This window comes from Peromyscus eremicus, chromosome 1 (assembly GCF_949786415.1).
Source record: "Peromyscus eremicus chromosome 1, PerEre_H2_v1, whole genome shotgun sequence".
In the NCBI taxonomy this organism is placed as follows: Eukaryota; Metazoa; Chordata; class Mammalia; order Rodentia; family Cricetidae; genus Peromyscus; species Peromyscus eremicus.
In genome coordinates this window covers 25,600,143-25,619,414 of record NC_081416.1, presented here as the reverse complement: position 1 = coordinate 25,619,414, position 19,272 = coordinate 25,600,143, and the positions used below count along the sequence as shown (strand labels likewise).

The 19,272-nt window shown below is 44.6% G+C and overlaps 1 protein-coding gene across 1 annotated transcript in view; it reads left to right on the top strand.

Moving 5' to 3' along the window:
• The window catches only part of Tnks2 (tankyrase 2), a 67,914-nt gene extending 64,873 nt beyond the window's left edge, over positions 1-3,041 (top strand). Inside the window, 2 exon segments of the mRNA XM_059253755.1 lie at positions 168-324; positions 883-3,041. Of these exon segments, the coding sequence (XP_059109738.1) occupies positions 168-324; positions 883-945 (220 nt within the window). The 3' untranslated portion in view covers positions 946-3,041.
• Positions 3,042-19,272: the final 16,231 nt, after the last annotated feature.

Sequence of the window (19,272 nt, the reverse complement as noted above, 5' to 3'; positions counted from 1 at the left end):
ATGGTTGTGATTATAGTAATAAGCAGTGTTCTCTGACTTCCCCTAAGCTGTTGTTGGAACACAATACTTACTGATTGTCTGGAAGTAGTTGTTAACATAAAACTTCACTGTTCTGGGTTTGTGTGTTCAATTTGTTTTCAGGGTGAATTTTCCTTTTCATGTTTTAGGCAGCTGCTCTTTTGCCGAGTGACCTTGGGAAAGTCTTTCCTGCAGTTCAGTGCGATGAAAATGGCACACTCTCCTCCCGGCCATCACTCAGTCACTGGCCGACCCAGTGTCAACGGCCTGGCCTTAGCTGAGTACGTGATTTACAGAGGAGAACAGGTACCTCCCTTTTATTGGTTTGTCTTCAACAGGATGTGGCTCTTACATGGACAGGGCATGTTGCCTTAACTGGATTTGGGTGGTGGGGAATAATTTCAGGCTTGGAAATTTACAAATAAAATGTTTGGCATAGGTTTTCAAAATCAGAAAAGAACCATTGATAAATCTATCTAACCTATTTAGAATTTGTTGATCATTACTGGATCTTTTTCCCTATTTTTTTTTTCCTGTAAAATGGAGCAATGGTGTTTAATTCCTTCCTGCCATCAGTGACAAAGACCTAATGAAAAGCTGCTCTGAGCAGCAGCATTCTAAGTCAGGGTTGGTGGCAGATTTCCCTCAATTACTGACAACAGACAGACATGTACTTAATACTCACCCTAGACCTGCCTACTGATGAGAAGAAAGAATTAGCGTCACGGTGGGAATAGTTAGAGAAATATCCCCAGGTAGTTCTGGTCTGCAGAACTCCTCAAGGTTTGGAATGCTTATACAAGGACACCTTAACATGCAATAAAATAAAACACACCAACACTTGAACGACTCTTTCTTTTCCAGGCTTATCCTGAATATTTAATTACTTACCAGATTGTAAGGCCTGAAGGTATGGTTGACGGCTGAAACCAGTTCCACCACACCTAACGTCCTGAAGCAGCTAGTGGCCTCTTAAGTTTCACTTCTTGGCTGGAAAAAAAAATTCATCCTGACTACAGGCCTGTGGCAAAAAATGATAAAAATGTGAAAGAAGCTTAACATTCTGACTTGATAAAGCTTTAATAATGTACAGTGTTTCTAAGTATTTCCTGTTTTTCAGCACTTTAACAGATGCCATTCCAGGTTCAACTGGGTTTATCTGTACTAAATTATAAACAGTTAACTTGAATCTTTTATACGTTGTGTATCGATTCTAACAAAAATGGTAATGCCCTCAACAGAACTCATTTTACTAATCAGTACTGTGTTCTTTAAAACACAGCATTTACACTGAATACAATTTCATTTGTAAAATGTAAATAAGAGCTTTTGTACTAGCCCGATATTTATTTACATTGCTTTGTACTATAAACTGTTCTAGAGCTGCCGCGGTTTACAGAGTATTTTCCTATGTGTTGCTCATCTGTGTTTCATCTGTCATCGCCTGAGTGATTGCTGCGTTTGATTCCAGAGGCTGCTCGGTTGCTGGTGGAGACCTAGTGGGGAAACCCTGATAGCAAGTTTAATTTGCTGATGGAAGCATCTCTCTCTCTCTCACAGGAAATATTTTCTCATTTAAGAATTTTATGAATTCTCTGGGAATTTAATTTGTGATGCCTTTGTATCTGCAAGGCACACATTCCAGAGAGCTCTGGTGTGAAGTGGTGGGGATGGTGGCTAAGGAAGCTTCTTCGATGCCCTCAGACTCTGGTTCTTGCTTCAGAGAGCTCTCTGATGTTCTGGGCATGAGAGTGAGCTCCCCCAAGTTTTCAAGAGGCTCACTCCCTGGCTTCTGAACGCTTAGTGTTCTGATTATGGAATGTGAGTAGAAGTGAAGTTCCAGACTTGGGAGAGGCAAGCCTGGACAACTTCTCAATTCTAATTACCTTCAATCTAAAAAGGAGTAGCAAGTGGGAGTGGGGACTTTTTGTTTTAAGTTTTTCTTGATCTTACGGTTATATTTATAGCTAAGTCTATTTCTCATGAGTAAACACAACCCAGAACCATAAATGTGGCTGTATCCATCTGTGGGTAGCCTCCAGAATGAGCAAGCCCAGTGCGTCCTGCTCCTGTCAAGGCATTCTGCCCAGTTGGAAGTACGCTGTCACAGGCTTCTGTTCAGTGTGGCAGCTGTGGAAGACACTGCTTTCCATGAAAGGCCACTCCAGACTGTTCTCTGATGTAAGCCTGTGCTCATCGTCCTACACAGAGGCCTACCTTCCTGCAGTACACTCAGAAATCAAGGAGAGACTTTTACCCACCTAAGACTTTGTAAATGAGGACATCTTCCTCATTCTCTGTAACACCTTATCTTGGTTTTGCATTTATTTGTCTCTTAATTAACTGGTCCTTTAGAGAAACTTGTACATATAGTTGCTCGAAAGTCAAATTTATTGTCCTATGAGTTAAGAGAAATGTATTTCTGGAGTTGTTCCTATGATGTAAATTGTGATCAAGATTTAAGAGGTCAAATCCTGACCTGGAAGTGCTTTTATACAGCCCTCTATTAATTATAAATGTGATCCTAAAATTATTTCTTGGAACATAAAAGGAATATGCCAAATTTTGTAAAATTTTCAGGTTCTGTAAGCTTCTGAGTTTTATAGTTAAATGATAATGAAATGAATTAATGGGGTTTATAATTACATACTTCTCAGCGTTTGGCCTATATTACCCTCTGCGTGGATCTGGAATTGTTTCTCCTGTGAAATCATGGTCTAGTTCTGAGCTGTGATACCTCCTCTAACCCATGGCTTACTTGTGTTGTTCTCCACTGTGGTTAATGCGCTAGCATGGCAGTGTTTATTGGGAGCTGGGAGTTTGGGGTGTGGCTTGGTGCTTTGCATGGAATACCTTACTTTATAATGATTGAATTGCTTTTTCTTTTGCCTTGTGATTTTTTTTTTGAAGTGAAATTTAATTTTTGTGTGTGTAGTGCTCTTCTGCCCATCTGATTGTCTTACTTGTATCACATTCCATGCCCTCACTTAATTCTTAATAAACTGTTGACTTGTTTTCTGGTAGCATGGTAATTACTGGAGTAGTATAAATGTGTTGAGTGGTCCTTGAGAAATTCATTGAGATTACAGTAAATCATAATTGCAGGAAAACAGTGTAGTTTTGAGTCTGATAGTGTCAGCATAAATGTAAAATGTTGAATGTTGTGGCCATACTTACTCAGAGGCTTTATGATAAAAGTAAGATGTGTTTGGATATTTATACCATCCAATATGATGTTGGTCATCCTAAAAATTCATTCATGAAAATCAGTCTGCTTAACTTAATTATAAAGAGAATATATTTTTGTTTTCTATGTCATAAAAACATTCTTGATACGTTTCCAAGCTAGTCATATTTTTTTCTCTAAAAGAAAAAAAAGTAGTGTATTTTATATTTCCATATGCTAATGATCTGTATGTAATCAGTCCTCAGCGTTCCATAAGAACAGAGTGATGGTACAGGTATCCCGAAGTCTCACTTGGAAGTCTATTTAAGCTGCTTTGTCTTCCTGCTTCATTTAAGATGATATTGAAGTGTTTGCTTGCTGTTTCCTGAGTGCATGCCCACGTATGATGTGATCCAATTGTTTGCAGGTTGAGGCAAGAAAACATGCAAATAAACTTCCCAAAGCTCTTAACAATTAGTTCTCTTGACTGTGCCTTTACCTCCTGTCCTGTCCAGTTAGAAGACTACAGTGACAGCGTGCAGTGACCCCTGGTCACCAGAACTTGTAGACCAAGAGTACTGCCTTTCACTGTCTCCTAAGTCCTCATATACACCCTGTGTTTCTTGGCTTACCGGGTTGTGGCCTGGAGTAGTTATTACTATTACATGTCTTCTCCACTTAGGCACTCACAGTTGTGATTCCCATAACATAGATGGCAGGGAGCCCTCAGAGTGGTGTGCCAGCATACCATAGAGCAGTCTACACAAGTGTGCTCTGCTAATGGGCTTAGTCCTCACACTCTTTGTTCCACCCAGTGGAAGAGGAAGCAAAATGAGGATGTCACTCGGTGGTAGAGCACTTGCCAAGCAATAAGCAAGCCCACCCAACACTATCAAAAAAAATTTAATACAAATTTTAATTTTCTTTTATAAAAGTATTGATCTGCAAGAGACTAGAAATAATTGTGATTTAAGTCACATATGGTGGCACATACCTCTAATACCAGCACCCAGGAGTCAGGGACAAGCAGAATGGTGTGCTGGCACACCATTCTGTGTAGACTGCTCTATGGTATGCTGGCACATCACTCTGAGGGCTCCCTGCTATCTGTGTTATGGGAATCTCAACTGTGAGTGCCTAAATGGAGAAGACACGTAATAGTAATAAATACTTCAGACCACAACCCAGAACCCAGTTCTAGGCCATCCTGGTCTGCAAAGCGAGTTCCAGGACAGCCATCCATTGCTGTTACACAGAGAAACCTTGTCTGGAGTTTGGGGGGGTGGGGGGTGGCTGAGGGTAATTTGAGAAGTTTAAGAACCAGTGTCTACAACCAGGTGGTGATGGTGCACGCCTTTAACCCCAGCACTAGGGAAGCAGAGGCAGGTGGATCTGAGTTCAAGTCCAGCCTGGTTTACAGAGTGCATGCCATGGCTACATAGACATCCTGAATGAGTGAATGAATGAAAAGAAAACCAGTGTCTGGATGAGCAAATAACAGCTGATCCTAGGATCCACATGGTGGAAGGGAAAACTGAGTTGCCATCCTTCGTGTATATGTGCACATATTCACACATTCCCATTACATGTTCACACAAAATATAATTATTTTATTTGTTTAGGTTCTTTTTAAACAAGCCTTCTTGCCGGGCGGTGGTGGCGCACGCCTTTAATCCCAGCACTTGGGAGGCAGAGCCAGGCGGATCTCTGTGAGTTCGAGGCCAGTCTGGGCTACCAAGTGAGTTCCAGGAAAGGCACAAAGCTACACAGAGAAACCCTGTCTCAAAAAAACAAAATAAATAAATAAATAAATAAATAAAATAAACAAGCCTTCTTAGCCCAGGGTGCTCTCAAACTCAGTTTAATTCTGTCCAGCCTCCTTGGTACTAGGATTACAGGCCTATGCCAAGCAGGTGGTATACAGGCATGTATGCAGGCAATATACCCATACACATAAAAATAATAAAACAATGAGAAACTGAACAGCAACGCAGAAGAAGTAGAAGTCTACACTTGAACCCTTCATTGCCCCAGAACAGAAAGGGGAAGACAGCCACAAACTCAAGAGTGTGGCACTCCAGTCATTGGCATCCTAACCTTAAGAGGAACCCAAGGTTCTTGTTATTGACAGGGTTTAAACCCAGTGCGGAGGGATTAGTCTGAATGGCTAGCTTTGCGCCAGAAATCCAATGATACTGCTCGCCATGTATTATAACCAGGAGTTATATGGATAAGGCAGAGCTCCTCCTGGGAACTGATTTGCTTTGGGAATCAGGAAAGTACGGAGACAATCTTATCTCATCCAAGCTCTGATCACACAATAGCGTGTTATTCCGTTCCACGTTACTGCACACCACCGGCTTTGTAAGTGAACACTGAGGATTTGAACTCGGGTTCTCGTGTCTGTGCAGCAAGCACCGCCTGAGCCATCTCCCCAGCCCATTCCTTCTAAAGTCTGAGCACCGTTATGCAGAGGGAGCAATAGCTAGGAAAGACACTGCAGCAGTAACAACATAGCAAGGCTACAACTAGGAATAGAAGTAAGCCGACGTTTTCTAAGAAGTTGACTGCCAAAAACACTGTCAAGTGACCAAGAGGCAAAGGCGACGATAGGGGGTACTCAGCTCTAAAGTAGGGTAGCTGGGTTACACCTCCCCCCACCCCCACCCCAAGGCTCAGGGATGATCACAGAAAAGGGGGCCAAAAGGTTCTAAAGAGCTCGAAGTATGTCTGCAACAAGACGATTTGCTGGATGTGACAGGGCAGTTGCACATATAACTGACATACGTCAACAGATCTAAGTGGAAGAGGGGCTTATGACGGACGTCCTTCCCTGACCTGGGGAACTGTTTGGCTAATGATGGCTGCTGAAAAAGAGGGAGTAGCTGTTTTCAGGAGTACAGATCCAAGCTCCGGTAGATGGCCCCACAGCTGTGCACATCTGCTCAAACACTAGATGGACTCTGGGTATTGGTTTATGACACTGAGAAGAAAGAATGGGAATGGGGCAGTCACTGGAGAATGGAGGAATAGTGAGATGGATTGGGACCAAACGTATGAATATTAATTTTTAAAATACCAATCATATCCTCAAATCCACCACCAGTTATATCAATACTATATGTCACCCATCTCCTTATACACTGGGCCAGATAAATCCCATGTTAGAGATGAAATCCATCTTCAGATTAGGGCAGGAAAGCTCAAGAATTAAACTCAAAGTCCATGACTGGTAAGTGGAGTCCTTTCTGACACCCCTGTTTTCAGAAACTCACTCTAAATGTGCTATGTCCCTGGCATCTCGGAGAAAGCCACAGACGTGCCCCACTGAGATGCAGGATGAGTAGCTATCTCTGGTTCTTGAAGTCTCAGCTCATGCTGAGGCTCTAAAGGAACCCCCATTTCCTCTTCATCCTAGCCAATTCACAGACTTACCAGAAGCTTGCCTTTCAAGAAGGCCAACAGAAATCAGTACCTGGAGTTAAGGATGCTTGTGAGCCACCATGTGGGTGCTGAGAATTGAACCTAGGGCCTCTAGAAGGTCAGCCAGGTACCCCCATCCCCTTCGCCCCCACATGTATACACCTGTATTTTAAACCGACCTAGGTAGGGTCGGGTGGAATCAGGATGAAGCTGTAATGGAAAGGCTTATAGCGTTTTGTAGTGACAGTTTCAACACATACTTGTTCACGGTGTTCTCTCTGTTGATGAAGAAGGAGAATGTTTCTATTCCGACCACTGAACAAAAGACTGAATTTGAGTAGAAGTGACCTGGCTGCAGGTTAATGGATTTTCATATAAAAAGGCTAGCAGGTTCCAATGGAAGTGAATATAGTCTATTTGTTATTTATAGACAGGGATTAAAAAACTAATCCAATGGGAGTTTTGCTGTCCATTGAGAGTAAGATGGACCCTTCTACGTGCAAAGAATTGGGAATGAGCAAGGATCCATGGCTCAGTGGACAGGAAGGGCACAGGGGAGACCACCCGTCTGGATAATCAGACATTCACATTTCCCACTGTTTTGCTCCATTGTATCCAAATGTGAGAAGCTGCTCTCCAGTCCTCCTGTACAAAGCTCTTTATTGGACTTTACTGAGGCATGATCCCAGCTGCTGCGCTCCAACTGCCAGCCACTGAAGGGGTTTGGCTTGATGGTGTCTGGCAGCTTTGCCCCCAAGGAGATTTATGATCTGTGAAAGATAGTCAAATTAACACCCTGGGCATTCCTGATAGGATTAGAGGCCCGCATTTGCATGCTGCTCTGACATACTACATGATCTTTTCCCAGCCTTGCTGGGTGAGGTTTGGGGAGGTAATTAGAAGGAGCTGGCCACACAGCCCTCTGCCAGCTGTCCAGGCGAAGGGTCACTATTGCATTTCCAGATGGGCTATTTGGGATTTAACACTTTGCATTGCCACACCATTTGTGGAGGATTGAGGACAGCCTCAGGTTTGGGTTCTCACCTTGTTAGTGATAGGGTCTCTGCTGTTTCTCTGCTTCATAAACCAGACTAGCTAGCCCTTCAACTTCCAGTCATTCTATTGTCTTTGCCTCACACTGTGCCTCCAGCTTTTATATAGGTTCTAGAAATTAAAACTCAGATCCTCATGTGTATGTGGAGAATGCTTTTATCCATTAAACCATCTCCGCAGCCTGTTACCATCTTTTTGCCTTGTGAGGCAGGACCACTAACAGAAGAATCCTATCAACATACTTGAGCCCCATGAAATAAAAGTAATACTCCAGTGTACAGCAAGAATGTGTGTGTGTGCGTGTGTACACGCACACACACACATATATCCAGAATTTCATTTAATTTTTCTGATTTAATTGAAGACTGTGACCCAGGAATGAATCATTTTTATCGTCTTATCCAATAGGAAGTTGCCTGATACCCACTGTGGAAAGGAGTTCTCAAGGCTGGCTGCCAGAAGAATCAGTACCTCTAATCCCTCCCCTAGGGGTTGGGAGAGTTGAGGCAAGAAGACTACACTGTCTTCAGAGCCTGAGCTGCAGTATGAGACCCTCCCTTCCTCCCCAACACACTTACACACACATATGTATGCATACATACATATATATATACACACACACACATACATACATTTACCTTGACTGGAGGATTTAAGGAACACTTAATAATTCTGATTATCTGTTAGGTATGGACTTGGAAATTCTAGTTAGCATCCAAATGCACGTTTCTCACAAGCAATATCTTGTGAAGCAACTCCCAACAAGGCTGCTTGCTCCCTGTAGACAAGGAGACATGTCAGTCTTGTTCATGACTCTTCCCAACATCTGGCCTGTGCCAGGGGCATTCGTATTAAATAAACACAATAATGCCCTTGGATGACAGTCTGGTTAGATTACTGGGTATGGGGGAACTGAAAACTCCTGGCACTACTTTGCAGGAAGTTTGGAAGTAAGGAGGCAGATAAATACTTGGTGATTGGCCAGGATCTTAACAAGGTTTGGGGCAGGCTTGGCGGCTTTGAGGCAGATTCCTTAGGAAGGCAGCTCCTCTCTTCTAGGGCTCTGGAGTACTTACATGTATACAGTATACAGCTGTATGTAAACTCATAGCTACATCTAGCTCAGTAGCTGTAATTCACCAAGTACTGCTCTTGTGGAACATTCCTTTACACTGTGTGAAGATGTGCCACTGTGATTGCCTTAATAAAGAGCTGAATGGCTAATAGCTAGGCAGAAAGAGGTTAGGCGGGACTTCTGGGAAGAAAGAGGAGGAGTCATCAGCCAGACACGGAATAGATGAGGTTATGAACATGTGGAAGAACGTAGAATTGAAAATATGGGTTAATTTAAGTTATAAGAGCTAGTTAGCCAAGCGGTGGTGGCACATGCCTTTAATCCCAGCACTTGGGAGGCAGAGCCAGGCGGATCTCTGTGAGTTCAAGGCCAGCCTGGGCTACCAAGTGAGTTCCAGGAAAGGCGCAAAGCTACACAGAGAAACCCTGTCTCGAAAAACCAAAAAAAAAAAAAAAAGCTAGTTAGAAACAAGCCTAAACTAAGGCTGAGCTTTCATAATTAATGATCTGTGTCATTTTTTGTGAGCTGGTGGCCCAAAAAGATAACTCTGTCTACGTACCACTGATTGCCTTTGATAGATATGTCTGTTGGCAATCATTTTCTTTTCTTCAATTTTTTTTATTTTTTTTTTTTTAGTGCAGACATATGGAATGACCATGCAGGGAGAGAGAGAGAGAGAGAGAGAGAGAGAGAGAGAGAGAGAGAGAGAGAGAGAGAGAGAGAGAGAGAGAAGGAAGGAATAGGTGGAACCCGCTTTTATAGCCCCCCCACATGTGCATATGGGCTTACGTAGCTATGCCATGCATGCGCATAGATTACTGATCATGCAGTGCACAGGTTATATAGGATGCAAGGCATAGCACATATCAGATGGTTATTTTTGGATCTCCAGTAGTAGGTTTCTCCACCGGGCAATAAGCCAGATCAAGCTGAATTAAAAGTCTAGGCTTAATGAGCCAAGCACTCTCAGTGACTCTCAAGTCCCCCCTCCCCCCAAGTGAGGTGTGGGAGGAAGGAGGAGAAATCACAGGGCAGGTCTAGGGACCGGAGCTTAAATACCCTGTGGGTACACTATGGAGCAGCTCCAGGGGAGGAGCCACCGCTTGGTGGACTTTCTGAGAAGGGCAGGGTTTGGAATGGGGGGAGGGGAGTGAGACCGAATCAGCTTCCAACTGAACATCCCGACCTTCTTGGATATATGGGCGCCAGTTCAAGTCTGGCTACTTCCTGTTGGCATGGGATGACGTGGGGAGGGGGAGTCGGGAGTCAGTGGGCTCATGCTCAGTGGGAGGTGTGGGTGAAGAAGCATTTGGTTAACTGCCCTCCTGGAGACCTCAGGAATCTGTTTCTTGAGGAAGTGGCGAAGGCAAGTTGCATTTATCCTGAATAGGTGCCCCCTTGAGCCTGGAGAGGTGGTACCAGCACTGATGTCCCAGGAGCTTGGGGGATGGCACGCCAAATCGAGGGATGATGTGTTCCAGGAATACCTGAGCCATCACATCTGCTGTTTCCCTGGAGATGAGGAGTGCCTCTATGCATCCTGTAAAGGTGTCAACAAGAGTTAAGAGATAACAGAGCTTTTTATGAGTGGGCTTGTGAGTGAAGTCAACCTGCCAGTCCTCACTCGGTTGGTGTCCTTGGAACTGGTGCAGAGGCTGGCACATCTGGAGAGCCCCCTGCAGGTTGGCCTTGGCACACATCTGGCAGGAGGAGTGGACCTGTAAAATAGGGGCTTGAAGATGGGTGGGGTCAAAGAGGGGCTCCGGAGACTGACATTAGTTTCCACCAGGCCAGATTTCTTGATAGAGTAGCAGCATTCTTTCCCCAGGGAGATGCAGGTGTCTGTAAAACAGCTGGAACAGATTTACACCTTGGTGTCATGACAGAGGTGATGGCTTTGGGTTAAAAGGCATAAACATTTTTCCTCGGGCCTGGTTTTAGCCAATGAAACACACCTTTTAAGTCTATACTTAGAAGACAACCAGAGGAAATTTATTGAACAAAAGAGGTTGAGCAGGCAGAGGAGGAGGAGGGAGGGGGAAGGGGGGCCTGCAGGCTTCCATACCCTCTTGAATGCTGACCTGTTTCAGAGGAGGAGGAGTGGGCGTTTCAGCAGTTTTGCCATATGTGACTGGAGACAGTACAGTAATGCTGGAAAAGCCTCTACACAGTCCTAAAAGCTGGGACCAGTAAAATCCACAGCAATCTAAGAACTTCTGAAAGCTGTTCGTAGTCAGTGCTCTATTAGTTTATCAGAACTGCATTTATCAATGCTAAAACTCTGAACCTCCCAAGTTCCAGTGTAGTAATAGCATAGAAAGGGAACAGAAGTCTGGAACATCTTTACAATACCTACTCCACATTAGCATAATGTTAACTCAATCAAAAGGAGAATCAGTCTTGGGGGATGTTAGAACACAGTACATGCCAAGCAAGTACTCTACCATCAAGCTACACCCCCAGCTCTGAAGGGAATTTTCTAAACCTATTCCACCGTGACTCAGTTATTGTCACTTCTCAATTTTTCTCTCATCTGGACAGAAAGCATCTTAGCTAAACACTGAGATTCTCATCCAATCACAGGCCAAGGGTTGAAAGAACTACTTGAGGTCACATCTGTTCCTAAGATGCGATGGGGTCGGCTAATTATATGCTGTGCTATCTCTGGACCACGACACAGGAGGAAGAAAGATGTTTCAGAAAGGTCAGAAATCGGAGCCTCACACCTGCTCTGTGATCACTGGCTAAGTCCTCATGGAGTACTGGTACCTGTCCTAGTAGGCACTTGCAAGTCTTCTGTATCAGTTTTGTGTGTGTGTGTGTGTGTGTGTGTGTGTGTACATGTTCATGTGAGTATGTGTATGTATGTATGCATGCATGTGTATGGAAGCCAGAAGTGTCTTCCTCTATCTCCACTTTTTTAAGACAAATTCTCTTCACTGAATCTGGAGCCCACAGATCGGCTAGATTAGCTGGCCAGGAAACTTCAGGAACCCCCTGACTCCGCCAGGCAGCACTGAAGTTGCAAACCCAAGCTGCCTTGGCCAGTTTTCAGAGCTTTTTTTCAGAACTGAGGACCGAACCCAGGGCCTTGCACTTGCTAGGCAAGCGCTCTACCACTGAGCTAAATTCCCCAACCCCTGTTTTCAGAGCTTTTATGCCCTTTTTATGGGTTCTGGTGGTCCGAACTAAGTCCTGGTGCTTGTGTAGGAAACACTTTAGCTGCTCAGGTGCCTTCCCAGGTTCTTTTTCTTTACCTTAGTTACCACCCGCACCCCGCTCCCGTTTTTTGAGACAAGGTTCATTCCGTAGCTCTCGCTGACTTGGAGCTTAACCATTGAGCTATCTCTCCAGCCCCAACTTACAAGCTTTTGGAAGGAACTTCGCAGGGATGTAATTTCTCTTCCACCGGTTCCACACACCCAAGACGTTGACTCTTTTAGGCTCTTCTGCCTGGGGCACCTACAGCACCTGGAATTCATGCTTCGATAATATTGGCCCTTTTATTATGCACTTTTCCTCGGAGGTACTGAGGGCACAAACATGACCCTAGTCACCCGTAAGTCATCACAGACTCCCTAAGTGCTACTAATCGAAGTGACCTGATTTATCTTGTGTTCGGACATTTCATCCTGTTCCTGCGTGCATGCTAATTTATTTTCTCTAGCTAAATAAATGGTCTTAATCGCACTTTCTCTGTTGTGATCGGATGCTAGAGGGTGGTCAGTCTATGGCCTCCTGATGGGTCATAGCACTAAGGAGGACACAAAAGGGGAAGCGTTTAAATTATTTTGTTTTAGAAAATATCTTGGGGAATGTTGCCAGCACAGGCTTATCAATAAACGATCCCAGAGTGGGTTTGTCACAGAGCAGCCTCAGTGATTCGGCCTTGGTTCTGGATGGTTATTTTCATTTGGGTTGCCACAGCTTAAAACCTGATTTTCTCATAAACATTTATATTTTGCAAAATATGCTTTGTAAAATGAAACAACGGCGAATCCCCCCACCCCCATTAACAAGGACTTGAGGAAAGGACAATCTTTTGCAGCTGTGCCACGCTTTATTTCCAAAATGCAGACAAAGAAACATTCGCAAACACCAGCGAGTTACACTATAGAAGCGGTCAGAATGCAAGACGGGGAGACCCGGCCTAAAGTGCCTGGGTAACTGTCCCCGATCCTGGCCCCACACGTTTCTAATTGCAGCGACGCCCGCAGACTTCTTAATGTCCGGGCTTTGTAAGCCCACAGGGTCGCCTGAATGGCGGCGAAGGTAACGTGACCGCGCGGCGCCCGGGCGGCCAGGGAGGGGCGCGGGCTCGGCCAGTGGGAGGGTAGGACCGGGAGAGGCGAAATCACCCCACCGGCATCAGACCACCCGCCCCTTTGAGCGACGGAATGTGGGCGGGCAGAGGCCCCTCGCCCGGTTAACCCAGTGCGCGCCAGGGAGGGGTGGGGGTGGAGGGTTAATGCTCCCCAGACCACCTGGCGCGCACGGGGGGGGGGGAATTGGCATGTTCACCTTCCCTGGCTCGTGCTTAGGGCTCTGTTGGTACATCTCGTTCCAGAACCTCAGTTTTTTGATGACCTTAATTCCATTTTTAGAACCACGAATTCTCACCTCGACTCAAAGAATTTAGGAAACCCTTTCAGGAAGCCATGGCGTTGGGCTTCTCTCACTGGAAAATATGGCCCAACCAGGCGCCTAAAACTGCTGTTTGGTGGCCCACGCTGGAGATCCCAACACCAGAGAGGCGGAGGCAGGAGGATTGATGCTAGCAAGATCACTGGGTGGGATCCAGTGATCCAGAAGCCTTTGAGAGACAGAGTAAAGTCGCTCAGTAAAAGAAAAACACGTTGCCCCGAGGATAACCTACCGATGTGTGCTAAAGGGTGGTCAGTCTATGGCCTCCTGCGGGGTTAGCCCTGCAGCATTAAGAAGACTTTGGTTGAAGTGCCAGCGCTCCTCTGTCTGGAGAAATTATTGAATGACTCTGAACCCGATTCCCCTCACCCATGAAATCCATCTCAAACCAGGCATGGTGGCACACGCCTGTAATCGCAGCCCCCGAGAGGTGGATGGAGGTAGGAGAAATAGGAGTTAAAAGCCGACCCCAGCTCCACAATGAGTTTGATGCCATCCTGGGCTGCATGACACTTTGATATATATATATCAAATTATATATATATATTGCAAGAAAAGGATTTGTAACCTGGAAAGCAAACAGATGATTGACTCTGTGAATTTTCTACTAATAAAGGTTTTCAAATAAGTACGTGGGGCAGTTGGGCAGGAGCAAGGATTCCGAGAGAGTCCGTTTTGTGCAAATTGTAGAACACAGCAGGGACCCTTGGGGATTTCCTTCCCGGGAATGTGGGGAGGACACAGTCTTCTTTATGTTAAATACGGGTGGTTTCCAGTCTATCTAAGCCTCAACAATGGTTAACTTACTCCTGCAGAGAGTGCAGCACAAAGCAGAAACAGGGAACAAGGTTGGGCATCCCTGAATCCCAGGAGGGTATGCTAAGCTCCTAAGAGGAGAGGCACCACCCGCCGGGAAGGCCAGATGGAAAGACCTCTACCTGAGCTTGCTCCAGAGAAAGCCCATTCCTCACAAAACTGCAACTATATTTGTTAGCCAGGATACAGAATGGACAACCTCGGTGCTCATAAAGAAAACGTAAGATAAGCACACTGTAACTTTATTCAACAATTAAAAAATAAAGGAATAGACAGATGGACAGAAGCAGGAGGTAGTGTGGAAGTGAAGGAAGACAGACATAGGGAAACACTACCTGTTTTCATTCACATGCAAAAGCTAAAAGTTGATGCAATAGATGTAAAAAGTAGAACCTGGTCCATATAGTGAGTTCCGGGCCAGCCAGAGCTACATAGTGAAACACTGTCTTTTCTTTTTTTTTCTTTTTTTTAAGTTGAGAGTAGTCAGTAGGAAAACCTGAAAAGGGTGTGGGGGATGGGCAAGAGGCAAGGCCCGTGGTAATGGAAATAAAAGTGCAGCTGGGTAAAAGGACTAACTTCCAACATTTCCCACCACAGTAGGCTAACTATTGTTGATAACAACATTATGTATTTAAACACAGCTCATGAAGAGGATTATGAATATTCCCAACACAAAGAAGTTCTGAGGAAGTATATATTCCAATAACAATAATTTCATCATTATACATTACATACATGTACGAAAATGTACCCCATAAACATGTACAATTACTGAGCATCAATGAAAAAATAAAAATATGTTTTAAGAGAGATTTATTCAGCTGGGCGGTGGTGGTGCACGCCTTTACTCCCAGCATTTGGGAGGCAGAGCCAGGCAGATCTCTGTAAGTAAAGGCCAGCCTGGTCTACAGAACGAGATCTAGAAGAGGCACCAAAACTACATGGAGAAACTCTGTCTCAAAAAAAATTATTTGTTTCATTTTATGTATGTCTTGCCTGCATGCATGTATGTGACCACTTTTACCTTCTCAGCCGTCTTGCATACCTATATGTTGTGGATCTTCGTAGGGCTTTCCGGGAGCATTAAGACTAAAACAAGCCTTTAATCCCAGCACTTGGGAGGCAGAGGTAGGTTGATCTCTGTGAGTTCAAGGCCAGCCTTGTTCTACAAAGCAAGTTCCAGGAGAAATCCTGTCTTGAAAAACAAAACAAACAAACAAAGCAAAAAGACTCATCTAAGAGGCTGCTTGCATATCCACGTACTGACCATGGTTACATAAACCAAAGCAGTGGTTCTCAACTTGTGGTCTCGACCCCTTTGGGTGTTGCATATCAGAGATCCTGCATATCAGATATTTACATTAAGATTCATAGCAGTAGCAAAATTACAGTTCTGAAGTAGCAAAATAATTTTATGGTTAAGGGTCACCACAACATGAGGAACTGCATTAAAGTGTCGCAGTGTTTGAAGGTTGAGGACCACTGAGCTAGAAGATTAAAGAGAATACGATCCTAAGCATCCTCTTCCCTCCAGATACTATGGCTGCTGGCCATTTTTCGGGATGCTTCAGTCCCCCATCTTGTTTTGTTTCCACTCTTGCCCATGTTTTTAATTGAGAGCATCCAGAGCTTTGAGTGGTCATAGGAAGAGATTAAATTAGAGGAGAGGAGAGGAAATAGGTACCTCTTCGTTCTGTTTGCTATTTCACCCTGTGGCATTGCCTAGGAACATTTCCACGGCACATGGCCAAGCACTAATTTTGACATCTCACCCTTCAAGGATCTCAGGCGAACAGTTTTCCCTTCACCTCCCTCCCACATCTTCCAATCGATAAGCAAGCGCCCTATCCTTGTTTTGACTTAAGAGAAGAATCATCCTCATTGTACTCATTATGCCTGGGAACAAAAGAACATATGGATCAAAGCTTTGGGGTCTTCGGCCCCACCACCATCACATGACCACCCAGCTCAAAGGCAGCTGCTGTCAACTGAAGCACTGGCCCTAGCTGGAGCTTCTGGTCCGTTTAAAGGAGTCCCTGTGGTTACCTAGAAACAGCACCCCCACCACATCCTTGAATTGTTTGAGGCTGTGTCGGCGGCGGCATTCCTTCTGTGAGACTGTATTTAGCCACTTCAAGCTGCACCCCTTGATGAAAGCATCTTCCCCTCCTCTCCGAAACACAGAGCCTTTCGTCCTTCCTGCTCACATACTTCATTTTGCTTTCCTGCTGGAATCTAAGAATCAGCTTGCCTAACTAATCAGATCCGGAAATTTACTGGTGTTTAATTAAAATCACATTTCAATGTATACATTAATCGAGGGAGACATTTTTAAAAATGTTAATGTGTCTTATGTAATAATGATAATCCATATGTTTTCACTTGAGTCTTTATTTTCTATCCCCAAAGTAGTTCTGTGCTTTTGACACGGCTTTCCTGTATTTCCTGCTGAGTTCTCTCTCCTTTTCCATGGTGGCCATTAACAGCCATTTCTATTGTGTTTCTTAATTTCTCGCTGTCTCTATATGATGACCACCTTATTTATTTATGTTCTTTCTTTCTCTCCTTTCTCTCTCTCTCTTTTTCTTCCTTTCTTTCCCCTCTACAGCGCTGGGCATGAAACCCAGAGCATCGTGCATGCAAAACATTTGCTTTGCCTCTGAGTTACACCCTAAGTACCGATGGTTTTAATATGATTGAAGTGGGCTTCTTCTTTTAAAAAAAAAAAAAAAAAGGAGAGGAGGAGTTTGGGGTGCTTTTATAGCTGCTTTTATATTTTGAAAAGGAGAGAATTTTGAATGTGATGAGCCAGAGGTCACAGGGGGGACAGAATTCAGAGTAAGTTCATCAAAGCCTCGCAGCTGTAAGCACTGGTCAAGAACTAAAGAAACCGTTCTTTGAAGTCACAAGAAAGCTGTGGAGCCGGGAGGTCAGCTGTGGTCCCCTGGCTCTCAGGCCACTCTCCTTTCCTTTCAAGTCCTCCATGTTGAAGACTTCCCAAGCCAGGCCCCACCCCTGTGCCTCTGCATTAGGGATGTGAGTGCAGGCCGGCCCTCATCACCATGGCATTCACTCTACAACCATCCCTCTCCCCTCCTCTTCCCACCCCTCCCCCCTCTTCTTCCCACCCCTCTCCCCCCCCCACCCCCTTTTCTTTTTAGTTTCTGGTGCCGGAGAGTGAAGTCCAGTCTTTGCACATGTCAAATATACACTCCACCACTGAGCCACACCTCAACCCTCACTTATTGATTTAAATATTTTTTTTAGATATCTATCTATCTGTCTATCTATCATCTATCTATTTATTGCTGTTCTGAACTGAGATGGAGAGCTGCTGCTGATTACCTTGCAGAATTACCTTTTCAGACGGAGAGCCCCCTTTTCGATGTGAGCATTGGTATACAAAAGAAAATAGGCTTTGACAATGTGCTGACTACACACTTGCAGAGAGTCCAGTCGGGCGCTGTGCTCACTGAGCGTCCCTTTGAAGTCTCTCCGCAGTCCCGTGGTGAAAGTACTATATGACCATCCCTACTTTACAAACGGGAAAACTGAGGCCCAGAGAGGGGAAGTGAATTGCCCAAGGTGACCAGCTGCGAGACCCCAATCTGAACCCATGTCTGTTGGCTTCTATTGCATACACTGCTACTTAGATTTTTCCTATAATAGTCTATGGCTGTGGGAGGGGAAAACGCCAAAAATCTTGTCTCAGCAATTCCGAAGCAGTCTTTTTAAAATGCCTTTGTATGGCAGCTATAGGAACTAGCTCCTTTAATTGTGCATGTGGTGACTGGGTAATTGGGTGCCATGTTAGCCAGCTACATCTCACCAACAGCATCCTCGGAAGACACCATAGTTCCCCTCAGACCGTCCTTGGCTTGGCCCACTACAAGCGGCTGTACCTGCAGAGAAGCTAGTGTCTGTACTATAACTCGACAAGGCATGCCTGAGGTTTTCTCAGGGCTGTAGTTCTGGGGCTATTCCTTCTCAGTTTTTCTTCCTCCTTTCCTCAGCCTTTTACTCTACCATCCTTAGGGTACCGCACATCTCCGCAGGGTTAAGGCTCAGTTTCTAGAGCATCCTTGACTAAACTGAGGACATGGAAAGGCCAAGGCAAGCAACATCTTCTTGAAGCATAGTGAAATTGAAGTTGCACAAATCACTGGCAAAAGGTGGGTCACTTGATCACACCCATGTGCAAGGAAGACTATAAAGGTCCCTAACTTGGGGGCACTCATCCAGGAAAAAACGGGAGATCAGATCTGGGTGAATAACTGGCACTTTATCACAATGAACAATGGAGAAATCGGAGGTATATTTTCCTCTCCCTCCCCCTCATCACCACATCTTTCCCACCTGCCTCATACAAACAGAATAGGTTCTCTATCACTGAAACAAACCTTACTCAAAACAAAACAGGCCCTACCAAAGCCCAGAGGTTGATTTCTTTTCTTTCTTTCTTTCTTTCTTTCTTTCTTTCTTTCTTTCTTTCTTTCTTTCTTTCTTTCTTTTTTTTTTTTTTTTAGACAGGATCTCACTATGTAGCTCTGGCTGTCCTGGAACTCACTACATAGACCAGGTGGCCTCGAACTCACAGAGATCTGCCTGCCTCTGCCTCCTGAGTGCTGGGATTAAAGGTTTTCTTTTACCCAACTACTCCAGGGGTTGCTTTCCAGTCCTGAGACTGCAGACTACACAGGGTATCAGAAAGCCTGAGAGTATCTGCTTTCTCTTTTACCTCTGCTGTTATCTTTGCTAATAGATGCACTTAATACTGCCTATGTCCACATACTTCTCAAGCTACAACCACACATTTTGTTATGTTTCAGGTTCAATTGCATATAGTTCAAAATATTTATTATTCCCAGCACTTGGGAGGCAGAGCCAGGCGGATCTCTGTGAGTTCGAGGCCAGCCTGGACTACCAAGTGAGTCCCAGGAAAGGCGCAAAGCTACACAGAGAAACCCTGTCTCGAAAAACCAAAAAAAAAAAAAAAAAAAATTATTATTTCCTTTAGGATCCACAGACTATTTTCAAAGTATGTGTTTACTTTTTAAATATTTGGAAATCTCTTTAC